Genomic DNA, 13,009 nt, shown 5'->3' on the forward strand with positions numbered 1-13,009 from the left:
TTTTTATTATTTATCATTAGACTCCAGTCCAGCTACCAAGGAATAAGACTATAGTCATTCTGAAAATTTCTTGTTTTTACCTTATATAAGGAGAAGGATTTTGCTCCATTCAGATCTATCCTCTTATGAAAAAAATTTATTTTCTTACATAGCATTAATTATATACATGGTCGAATATTTCATTCCTCTATACAGGGTGATTTTTTTAAGTGTTTCATTAGAAGTTTTCGAGGAAGGAATTGTAATACAGATTCAAGATTTTGGATTTTCGTTTTAGAGAACATGAACTTTAATTGCAAAATATTTTCAAGCGGAATCTACTTCCGGTTTCACCGGAAACGAATGTAACTTCGTTATTTCAAATGCAACACCCTGTATATTTTTACATATTCGAATTCTTCGTTTAATTTTACACTGATTTGATGTATGATATGTGCAACCACTCAAGCGGTTTTTGAATTATAACCTGATTATCAAATTTTTTGAAAAAAAAGTTGTCACAGATTAGTGTACATATCTTCAAAATCCCTCATTATAAGAATTTCTTTTTGCGAAAGTAGAACAAAAGAAAGTACGCTGATACTGTTTCTTGTATGGCTTATGAGGAAATATTATACAGGGTGTCTGAAAAAGGGCCCCAAATTGAGCCTCAATAAAACTATGAAATCTCACTTTTTTCAAATGGCAACCCTATAATTTTGTGATTTCAATCGATTGCCCGTCAAAAACTACTTAGAGTGTCCCCAACATTCCATGCCTCTAAAATCAGTAATTTCGCCATAATTGAATAAAATTCGAATTTCGGGAATAAATCAAGGTTTCTTAGTCTAACCATAGATTTATTAGGATAGAAATTTTCAAGAAGGCTATGTCTGTTCATTTATAATGCATTTTTGAGAACTGTCGAGATAATTTTTTTCAAAATTTGGGGATCAGCGTTCAGCATTCCAGTAAGGTTCTCGCAAAATACAGTTCTTCTCTGATGATCTCCATTTACCAGTGCCTGACCTTTATGGAATTTATAATTATGCATATTCATTTCAAGTGTACCGTTCGTGAGCATTTTTTCTCCAATCGTGTATTCCGAGCTTGGAACGCACTGCCTAGTGAAGTGGTATGCGCCCCGTCAGTGAACGCTTTCAAAAACCGTCTTGATCGGCACTTGACTGTATCGTAATTCTCATTCTCTTTTTTCTTGCCTTCTCTTTTTGGTTGTATCGTTATAATTCTTTTTGAACTCTTGTACGTCTTGCGCTGTCAGTGTGTTTTTTTATCTGTATGTATCTGAGATGTATAGGCCCCTGCCTCTTCTCTTATCAATATTAAATAATAATAATAAATAATAATAATATTGGCATTTTTGAGCACTTTTTGACACGACGAATATGAAACTTCTAATTCCTGTGCTACCTGTCTGATGGAACCTCTTGGATTTCCGTGAATATGTCCTAGAATATTTATTTGATTTTCTTCATTACCTGTTACTGTTTTCACACGATTCCGTTTTGGGCTAATGCTTCCACTACGGAGAAAATTGTTTTGATACCTCCTGAACTTTGATTTTATTAAAGGTGGTGAATGTGGGTTTCTTTCGTTGAAAGTTCTGACTGCCCTTTCTAATATTTTGTTACATTCACCGTAAAAAATATTTAATACATCACTGTTACTGTAATTCTGATTTTGCATAGTGCCCGATTAATCAAACAAGTATAAGTGACAGTTCTCAAAAATGCATTATAAATGAACAGACATAGCCTTCTTGAAAATTTCTATCCTAATAAATCTATGGTTAGACTAAGAAACCTTGATTTATTCCCGAAACTCGAATTTTATTCAATTACGGCGAAATTACTGATTTTAAAGGCATGGAATGTTGGGGACACTCTAAGTAGTTTTTGACGGGCAATCGATTGGAATTACAAAATTATAGGGTTGCCATTTGAAAAAAGTGAGATTTCATAGTTTTATTGAGGCTCAATTTGGGGCCCTTTTTCAGACACCCTGTATAATATTTCCTCATAAGCTATACAAGAAACAGTATCAGCGTACTTTCTTTTGTTCTACTTTCGCAAAAAGAAATTCTTATAATGAGGGATTTTGAAGATATGAACACTAATCTGTGACAACCTTTTTTTCAAAAAATTTGATAATCAGGTTATAATTCAAAAACCGCTTGAATGGTTACACATATCATACATCAAATCAGTGTAAAATTAAACGAAGAATTCGAATATGTAAAAATGTACAAGGTGTTGCATTTGAAATAACGAAGTTACATTCGTTTCCGGTGAAACCGGAAGTAGATTCCGCTTGAAAATATTTTGCAATTAAAGTTTATGTTCTCTAAAACGAAAATCCAAAATCTTGAATCTGTATTACAATTCCTTCCTCGAAAACTTCTAATGAAACACTTAAAAAAATCACCCTGTATAGTTATGTACAAGTTTTCCTCCAAAAATCTCAACGTTATGAAATCTGGATATATCATAAGGCCTGCAGTCAGACGAAAAAAGAACTCTATGAAGAATCATTCTTTCGAATACTGCTTCACCAAAATATATTTCTGCACTTTTCCAGAAGCGGTTTTCGGAAACTCGTTAACGAAATGCAAATATTTCGGGATCTTAAAGTGGGCCATTTTATCCTTACAGAATTCAATTATGTCCGTTTTAGATACTCCAGAATTCTGCTTCAATTTGATACAAGCACAAACTTCTTCGCCTAGCCTTTCGTCAGGCAAACCAATCACCTGAAATATAGAAACGGATTAAGAAATATTAGGGGATTGAGATTTTTTTGGATTCTTACATGAACTTCGATAACGTCGGGATGTTTAATGAGAATATCTTCGATTTCTTTGGGAAATATGTTTTCACCTCCTCTAATTATCATGTCTTTTAGTCGTCCAACTATTCTTCCATAACCGTCTTTACTTATTACGAACTGATCTCTGGAATAGGAGAAAAAGATTATAATCTGATCATCTAATCTTCCATTATTTCAAACGAAAATTAAAAGTGCTTTTACCCAGTTTTCAGCCAGCCATCTTTATCAATAGTTTCAGCTGTTTTTTCTTTTTCTCCCCAATATTCTTTCATAATGGTGTAACCTCTCACATATAATTCACCAGGGGTACCGAAGGGCACTATATTGCCTTCAGCATCCACCACTTTAACTTCAGTATGATCTCCAAGCAATCCTACTGTGGCTGTGGATTTTTCCAAATCGTCGCCAGGATTGGACGTGAATACCATACATGTTGTTTCGGTCAAGCCATAAATACTCTGCAAAAAAAAAATCGTAATGAAAAGATGATGTTTGGGGGCCCAATTTCAATTTGAATGCGAAATTCAACAATTTTTCTCTGAAAAATACTTCGAAGGCATCCATTGTTGATAATCATAGGACAGAATATTTCTGTAATGCTGAAATTTCCATACAAAAATGTAAAAAATCTCCTATGTAGGTCTACGCTCGCTTGGAGTTTCCAATTAGTGATAATTAAAATAGAGGATGTATATGCTTAACGCCGACATAATTATGAACGATAATGAAAAGCAGTTGGACTGGCAGAAATTCACATTCAACATTGAACGTAAGGTGTCGCATCGGTTCATTCATTACTTGGTTGAAGTTACTGGCTTTCAACAAAACGTCCCCTGTTTCATTTGATCGGCATCGTTGGCTGATTTATGCGGTACTGATGACGCAAATAAGAGTGATCTCTGAACGATTTTTGCCAGTCCAATTCATTTTTATCAATTTAGAATAGGTATAGTTTCACCTTGACTGATTTTAATTTCAGCACATCTAACATAGTATTGAATTGGTGAGGGGAAACAGGAGCACCCCCTGTAACAGCAATTTCTGGTGAAATATCTCTGTTTTTCTTCCTCTGTTCTGTTATGAGATCCAAATGCATAGTCGGAGTACCATGGACAATTGTACACCTAAAATTTGAATTATCAATTCTTTTCCAAAAACGTAGGGATTTGTAGGCACTAGTGTGGATCAAATTATAAAACCAGAATAAATTTTGTGTTATTTTCAACATGGGTTATATGAAAAGAAAAACTTCAAAGCTATCCTAAAAAGTGAAGGTGAGTTTATACCTACAAGTTAAATAAACTGGGTGCTCTCAATTAGGAAAGGGATTTTGAGATAAAAAAATTGTACTCACTTCTCTTCACTTATGGCTGCCAAATTAGCTTCAGGGTTATAAGTCGGCGAGGGAAGAACAACCGTTGAACCATAAGTCACACAAGATCCCACAGTTATGTTTATGCCGAAGGAGTGAAAGAAAGGAACCATCATGCAAATCTTATGTTGTTTTCGATCTAATTCCATGCGTCTCCCAATAACGATTGCATTATTTACATGGGAAAAATGTGAAACCACTGCTGCTTTCGGCTTACCCGTGGTTCCCTAAAATATCAACATATACCACCTGGAATAACTTGATGGGGACATTAACTTACCGAACTAAACAGAACTGAATACGCTGAATCTGGCGATATTGAGTTCTGATTTTTCTTAATACTGTTGATGATGCTTTGGTCTGAACAGCTGGCTATATCGTAATAATTATAGGTGCCTCTGGAATTGTTTTGTGAACCAATTTATATTTCATTCATTTCTTTTTCATTACAAGATTTTCCAAGAAATAATTATTATTATACGGGATGTTTTCAAAGGTGAAGTTTTTTTTTCGACAGAAGGTAAAACTTATCAAAATAAGTCGTTCAACCAAAAATTGTCTTTATAAAATATCCAAGATGGCTGAGATACAACCCCTATTCGACAAAATTTCATTGAATTTCAAGTACGGGACTGTGGAAGGTGACTCCGGCATCGCAAAAACGAAACAAAACATAAACATATGGCTGGACAATTAATGGTTCAGTACCAAGTTCATCGGATTAAATGCATCACGTCACTGTTGGGAGAGTGCTTATGTTAGTTATGTTGAAAAAGTGCTATGGATGTTTCCCCATTTCATCCCATTTTTACGACGATTGTTGGAATGTTCGAACAAGAAGATTGTGATGCCTATTGTGAAAAAATTCGTGAATAATTTAGACGAATTTTATTGGTGGGATTTTGAAGTATTATTATATTTTTTAAACTTGTGTCCTAAGTCTTTCTGTCAGCTGATATCGAAATGAGCCATTTGATAAAATCGTGTAAGTTACTAAAAAATAATGAGAATAATTCGGCAATCCTAAGTTTCCATTTTCATTACCACGTAAATATCGAACGAGCCAATATCCTAAACGAAACCACTTGGTCGAATCAGTAGATAATTTTTTTTTCACTGCTTTGCGATAATTCAGCTAACAAACGGTCTAGGGTCATATTAGGATCAATTTCAGTAATCATTTAAATTTTTTTTTCAACCTCCTCATTTTGAAAGTTTTTTGTAGGTGATTTTTGCTGAAACGCTTCATTTTGACCAGTTCTTCCTTCTGATGAGAAAAAGGCCCCATCTTCAAATACACCTTTTATATTATATTATGTAGATGAAAACATTTTTTTTGCGGATATAATTAATTTTCATTTCCATTTCAAACTTAATCAAACTCTCAAGAAAAATTTGCGAAATATACAGGGTGAGTCTATTATTTGTACTAGTTCAATTCTAAATTCTTAAGGTCAAAAGAAACATTTCTTTCGTTCAATATTTTGAAGTTGTCAATTTTCAACACCTTTCGTTACTTCAAAACATTACCACTAGGACGTTTTTCATTCTATATTGAAGGGTGTAATATAAAAAGGTGACTGCCGACAAGTCGCCCCTAACAAAATGGCGATTGAAATCGCCGTTTCACCAAAATCTCCGACCCTAAGAAGAAATACTCACTTGTGGCTATCTTCTGAAATGGATACTATACTTCTTAAAGATGGTACTTTTGGGGAATCTAATTTTCCCACTTCACTCGTCTGCAGTTCAGGAATAAGCGTACAAAGCATGTCGTAATAATCCGTTTTTCTCACTTTGTCAGGGCATATGATACATTTGACACCAACTTTGTTGATTGAATACTCTATTTCAGGCACTTGATAACTGGGGTTTAAAGCTACCTGAAATAAAATTCCGTAGATTTTGTAGTCTTTGATTTTTCCATCTCACCAGTATAAAACCAGCCCTGGCACAAGCGTATTGGACAGTGAACCACTCAATGAGGCTCGGACACCAGAGTCCGATCCTGTCTCCTTTCTTCAGGCCAATTTTCAATAATCCTGCAGCTAAACGGTCACACTCTTCTAGGGCTGTCGCGTATGTGAGTTTCTTTTTTTGGTGCAGGGATTTCATCAGGTCCCTGTCTCCGTAAGTTAGGGCTGACTTCTCCAACAGCTGACCGAGAGTCATATATTGTAGAGGTTCCTTCCCTACTTGGTGGAGGTAGCTCAGACATCTCGAACTAGAAATTAAATTATTGCATGAATATTATATAATTTCTTCAAAAATTATGTGATCATGTGATCGCAGTGCAAGTAAGATGATTGGCCTCAATCTTTCTCAGTAACATTCATTAGGGAAATAAAGTGGTTGACATAGTCACTCTATAAATCACTATTATACAGGCTGTCCGTGCCATTGGTCAGCGGTAGATTACTCTAATTCTATTAACTTTACAAAAAAGAGTTTGAATAAAACTTTCCTCTTTTTGAGAAGAGCATCTCCTAAAAATATTTAGAACTATACAAAGTTATTCGTTTCTTCTGCACAGCTGTAAACTTCGTTATTTTGAATAGAACACCCTATATATTTTTACATTTTTGAATTCCTTGTTGAATTTGAATATAAGTTTGATGGCATAAGTATGTCTGAATTCTCAACAGTTTTCGAGAAATTTGACTTTTTATTAATATTTTAACAGTTTGAGGTACTTACATAAAGGACTATAGCTCCGTCCCTATTCTATCAAATTGATTCAAACTTGGACTGTCTCTAGTCAATACACTAAAAATTTTCTTTCTAAATAACCATATTATATACAGGGTCCACGAAAACCTAGATCCATTATCAAAACAGAAATTCATCATTATCTTCATTATTTCAAATGGCAACCCATATATTTTTTTTGTTCATTATTAAAAATTTTTTTTTTCTTTTAGTTGTTTCAAATAATGAACAGAAATTGAATATGGGTTGCCATTTGAAAACATGAATATTTCGATGAATTTTTGTTTTGATGATGAATCTACGTTTTCGTGGACCCTGTATATAATATGGTTATTTACAAAGGAAATTTATAGTGTATAATTTATTGACTAGACACAGTCCAAATTTGAATCAATTACATAGAATAGGTACGGAGCTATAGTCCTTTATGTAAGTTCCTCAAACTGCCAAAATATTAATAAAAAGTCAAATTTCTCGAAAACCGTTGAGAATTCAGACATAGTTGTGTCATTAAACTCATATTCAAATTTAACAAGGAATTCAAAAATGTAAAAATATATAGGTTGTTCCATTTAAAATAAAGAAGTTGATAGCTGTGCAGGAGAAACGAAACACTTTGTAAAGTTCTAAATAATTTCAGGAGATGCTCTACTGCCCAATGGCGCGAACACCCTGTACAAAAAAAACAACTACTTAGAGAGGTCAAAGATAATGAAATTATGATAAAAATGCATGATAGCCAGACTTGCTATTTTCAAATATCGAAGTAAGACATGACAATGATTGCAATACACAGAAGGTACGAACAGCGTTCCAGGAAAGGTTGCAAATTTTTCAAAATTTATTAAATTCATAGGTTTTTCGCTGAGACGTCCATCAGCTACTCGTCTATTTATAATTGGTGAATGAGTTCAGTATAACTAACGACAATGAAAATGAAAGTTAGTGTAGCGAAAGGCTATACATTGAAGACTAATGTAAACTATATAAAGTACCCACTTTTAACTCCACAAATTTCATGACAGTACTTAGAAAAATTACTATAAAATAAAAATGAAAATAAGTCGAAAAATTTAGGGTCGTTAGGATAAATAATTAATTGATGAGCTATCAAAATACAAATACATACTTTCCTTTTCGTATAATATACTATGTAGTTTCAATTTTCAACATTAAAAACGTTGGATGATATTTCATTTAACGAAAAAGACGTTTCAATAGCCTTTCTAAAGTGTAAACTAACTGTTACAGGCAGAGGAGTTGAGTATCCTGTCGTCACCTAAACGAAAATATGACCTTGCTATTGCACGTGTGAAAAAAATGCTTGAAATAGACGATCATAACATAATATGCTAATCTCATTCCTCAATCTATTCTAACATTATTGAATACGTTCTTTGACACCAAACGTCCTTGATGGAACTTCCAATAAAAGCACTTCTTTCATTAGCACAAACTTCCACTCACCTTATTCTAAAAACTTGCACTATATTCGATCCGAACATTTTCGAATAATATGTATTAGTACTTTGTTATTATTTTGCGCTAATAATAAAATTTTTGATCCTTCTTTTCTCGCACTGAACCGTTTAAGCCATTATCTGGGAGCACTAGATGCGGCAGAAACAAAAGCGTATTCGCCACTGACGAACCTACTGATAAAATTCATACTCCACTCCAATCATTTATCAGAGAGGAGCATTTGAAATCAAACAAATATTCCATTCTATAAACATTAGAGTCTTTATCGAATTATTCCGAGAAATATAATATTTTCCGATTAATTTAATAGTTTCTTGATATGACATAATGATAATAGATAAATACTTCCGTCTCTATCTCCAGTATCAGTATATCATAACATAACAATACTCACAATCATATTCTATCTTTCTCCGGAACTCTGTTCGTATGAAGACTCTTATGACTTTGTATCTGGTATTGAAAGTGTAATTTAAAAATAAACTTGATTTTCCTTTCTTTAGAGCTCTGCATTCTCCCGATGTCCTCTATATAATTTTGGGACTATTTTTAAAACAAGGAATTGTTCAATCTCATTCAACGTGAGTGTCCCGAATATATTTTTGTATTTTATACGGGACCTTGCAACAGTGACGCCATAATTACATTCAGAGAACATAGAGGAGAGGTTGAGTTGACTCAACGAAAGATACTCCATCCGTATTTCGAAAATATTGGCGGTACTCAAATTTTTTCGCATGAAAACGTTTTAATTTATATTTTACCTGAAACGATAAAGTTCGTCAAAGAACGTGTGGTAATTCCCTATTATCTCCTATCATATGACACTTTGACAGAGACCTACAGATGCCACGTAAAACCTAGGTATCATTTTCGCCTACCAAGCAATAGGTGGCGCACGGGTTTGTATATCCCTGAAAGGACCCTCTTTAGTTGAAATATATGGCGTCTTATTCCACTACGTTACCCTTTCATAGAAACGGAGAAATTACAGTTCAATAATTTTTCATAAATTATTCAGGGTTAGTATGAATTACAGAACTAAGTAACTACCTTGAAAGAAAATGGAACGATATTTATGAAACATTGCTGCCAAGTACAATGAAACATACTGTGTGGTCCAACGAAAATTTAACACCTTGATTTTCCTGCTTTGAAATAAAAATGTGGAAAATCACTCGAACTGATATTGTTGTGAGTGAAACACCAGATACATCGGACAATTTCCTAGTACTAAAGGTCGGATCTATTGCTACATGACCTTAGACAGCCACGTCCCTTGCTTCGTCTTTTTCATGTACCTTCTTTTTGTTTTCGACTGAACCAGTAGCGTCAAATTTTTCAGTTTCAGTTTCACAACGTGAACTGCGGATTTTTTCCAGCATGTCGTTAGTTAAATAAAGCCGCTGTTGTTCGCGCAGAGCATTTTTGGAGGAAATTGAGGTTCCTGCAAACTGGTGGACCAAGGAAAAATAACTTTAACCTTTATAACTTTGTCAGTAAACCACGTTTCGTTTGGAAGTTCTATAGGGTATTGTGAAGTGATTTATTTCCCTTTTTTTTCAAATTGTTTCCACTTAACTAATAAGTATTTACGAAGGGGAAATATTCAAGGTCTGCAAAAATATACAGACGCCAATGTAAATTCAAAGCTTTTAGGGTAATTCCGTTGAAACCAGAAGTGCACTAGCAAAAAATTCTGCATCAATTGGGTTATGCGTCATGCTTCCTGCCTGTAAAGTTTATTAATCATCGTATTTTTCCTTTTCAATATTTTATATATTTTTTTGGTTACCTCATTTTCACGTGAACCAGTATTTCAATATCGAAATGTAAAATTTCCAGTACGATTCTGGTCCTTGAAATTACTGCTGACTCGATGTAATCGAAATTCGGTTTTTCTCGACCAATAGCGTCTTGGGATTTCCTTCTGCGTGTCCGGTAAGGGCACGCTATTTCCCCTGATACATCCGGCCTGTTGTAGGACGGTGAGATTTATTTCAGCTTACTATGACCACCTACTTTCACTGGAAATATAGATCTAATCAAAAACGAAGTTGCCGCATACCTACTCTACTTTGTTAAGGGGAAGGCGTTCATAAAGAATATGGTCGAGACAGCTCCACGTATAAGGATTTCAATCCCGGAAGCTCCAAATTATGTTGTATATCGGCCAGACCCAAATGAACCCTTTAATTATAAGAATCTGAATACCTCAGGTTGTTTAAGTTATTTTTTTATTGTTATCGATAATCGATGAGATATTTTTCGTGATCTTGAACGTAAAGGAGCTCTTGAGTGAAATATCCTTTCTAGGGTATCGCCGAAAGAAGAAGGATTTTTAGGGTCCTCATATATGAGGGCTTTTTTATGTTTTCAGTTCAAAGATATTCACGTAAAATTGGACAAGAAGCTGAATCATGAATTTTCTGTGGTAATTTCGTTTGTTGAAGGAGCATATATTGAAGAGATCTCATAGTTGGATGAGTTGGAATAGTCCTACGAAATAGACATAAACAGAGAGACTTGCATGGTCCATAACTTTGTTTCTACTGGAACCATCGGTTTGATTTTTCTTCAAACAATGGGCCCAATAATGAGCAATATAAGCCTATCCTAAAAATATTTTCATCTGTATACAGGATGACCTAACCTAAACACATGCGTTCTCTATCGAGAAAAATATTCATCCACAAGGAAACGGTTTTGAGTCTGAAATCTGCGTCAGTAGATTATTTCTAGTGTCGTAGTTTTGTTGTCGTAAACCAGTACTGCGTCCACATTAATTTTAGATGTCAACCCAACAGCCACTGACACCATAATTTAGATTGCGGATCATCGGGCAATGCAGTTTGTGATTATCATGATATATACATTTCCAAGGCAGCTGCTGAAAGGCATAAGTGTCCAGATGTATACAGGGTGTCCCAAATTAAGTCGGCACCGTTGCCAACTCCGTTATTATTGATGCTATGGATTAGGTTAAATGGGCAAACTAGCAGTATTTTTGATGGCCTTCTCGATGCCGAAAACAAAAAACAAATTGACAGTCGCGTTTCCAAAACATTTCATAAAATGATTTTTTTTTAATGGAACACCCCATATTTTATCATGCTTGAAAATGATCTGAAATATTTGTTTCACCCACTAGTACAAAAAATTTCATTGTTTTGGCTAATAAAACCTTATGATGGTCCAAACACAAAAAAAAATATTGTCATTCGTATAACTACCAAAATTGGGTGTTTGACAATTGGTACAGTTTTACTTGTCATAAGTAGGTTAGGTACACAACAGCATCTACTTTAAGTAAACACTGTTACTTACCTTGAGTAAAAATTACTACATACCTTCAGTATGTTTTTACTGCGTAAGAAGGGGTAACAGCGGTAAATATTAATTTCAGTCCATAATTTTCTTTTTCATTAATTAATTCCTGAAGGTACCATATTTCTCTTCGTTTCATATATTTGAACTATCAATTTCAACATTTCATGTTTTATGAAATCACTCCAGAAAGGTTTATCTGCATGGGTACCATCTGTATAGAGATGAATTCTTTAATTCAATTTTCTTTTCTTTAAAAGAAAATTAATACATTGAACACTCTTTACGCAGTAAAAATCAATTATTAAGGAAGTAGTAGAACCCTCAGTGGAGATACGTTTTTTAAAATATGACTGTATAGTGAATAGAAATACAATTTCACTCTGATTTGTCTTGAAGGTAAAAAGAGTTTATATACCTTCCCCCACCTGAATATGCTATAATGGTCACATTTAAATAACCCACATTAATAAAAAACATATATAATTCGGTTTTTAGTTCAATTATGCATTTCAATCGATTATAGGCCCCATCAATTCACTCTTTAAACAATGTATATTATTTTGAATACTTTTTGAGCGAATATCGATGTTAACCTGTTCATTTTCGTACAAACCAAACTTTATGAATCATAAATAGATAGGCAATTGAATAATAACAAATAGCAATAAAAATTCAATATTCATGGTATTGATGTATATGGAATAGTAAATTTCACTACTAAAGAATGTACTGAAAAAATTCTTTAAGCGGAATTTATACCACGGGGCTTTCTCACCAACCGTATAAGCCGTAAGAGGGTGTTGCCAGAACACTTAAATGATCAGTAGAAGTTGCGACTATTACAATAGATTCCACTTTCGTCAAAAAGAAGCCAGCACTTTACGAACGTCTTTTTTCAATTTCAGCAGGTTTCGAATTGTAGCCAATGGCGATACTTTTCGAGAAATTTTGTTATGTGGAAATTTATTGAAAGAGTCAATTCACCTCGGAAGGTGAACAACATAATGCCGGTGCCTTTTTCTGATTTGGATCCATGCCTAATGTACTAAATAGATTGAATTAAATTGGTCTACTCCAGTGCGTTTTCATCTACTTTGCCGCACTTATTTTAGCTCCCTGAGTAGATATCACTTTTCCGCATTTGCGCTAAGGTCATGTTAGAAAATGAAATTAGTGAAGGAAAATATTCATTCATTCATTCATTGCTGTATCCCGTTAGCGAGAATAAATCTACTCAAAAACAAAACTACCGGTGCGATCAAACTTACGATTTCTTAGGACTAATTATCC

At 34.1% G+C, this 13,009-nt stretch overlaps 1 protein-coding gene and 1 long non-coding RNA gene across 2 annotated transcripts; both read right to left on the reverse strand.

The window, feature by feature from the left end:
* Positions 1-120: 120 nt before the first annotated feature.
* Positions 121-8,584, reverse strand: LOC123312881 (medium-chain acyl-CoA ligase ACSF2, mitochondrial). Its single transcript, XM_044897444.1, has 10 exons — positions 8,375-8,584; positions 6,131-6,422; positions 5,861-6,081; positions 4,479-4,596; positions 4,181-4,425; positions 3,785-3,950; positions 3,028-3,284; positions 2,809-2,950; positions 2,429-2,749; positions 121-190 (listed from the first exon to the last, which is right to left on the reverse strand). The coding sequence occupies exons 1-9, from the start codon at positions 8,410-8,412 to the stop codon at positions 2,528-2,530; spliced, it is 1,701 nt and encodes a 566-aa protein (XP_044753379.1). The 5' UTR covers positions 8,413-8,584; the 3' UTR covers positions 121-190; positions 2,429-2,527.
* Positions 8,585-9,842: 1,258 nt separating this feature from the next.
* On the reverse strand, positions 9,843-11,836 carry LOC123314218. The gene is made up of 3 exons (XR_006537790.1): positions 11,740-11,836; positions 10,185-10,416; positions 9,843-10,122 (listed from the first exon to the last, which is right to left on the reverse strand). It is a non-coding gene; the product is annotated as an uncharacterized LOC123314218 (long non-coding RNA).
* Positions 11,837-13,009: the final 1,173 nt, after the last annotated feature.

Source organism: Coccinella septempunctata, chromosome 5 (genome assembly GCF_907165205.1).
Source record: "Coccinella septempunctata chromosome 5, icCocSept1.1, whole genome shotgun sequence".
Taxonomy (NCBI): domain Eukaryota; kingdom Metazoa; phylum Arthropoda; class Insecta; order Coleoptera; family Coccinellidae; genus Coccinella; species Coccinella septempunctata.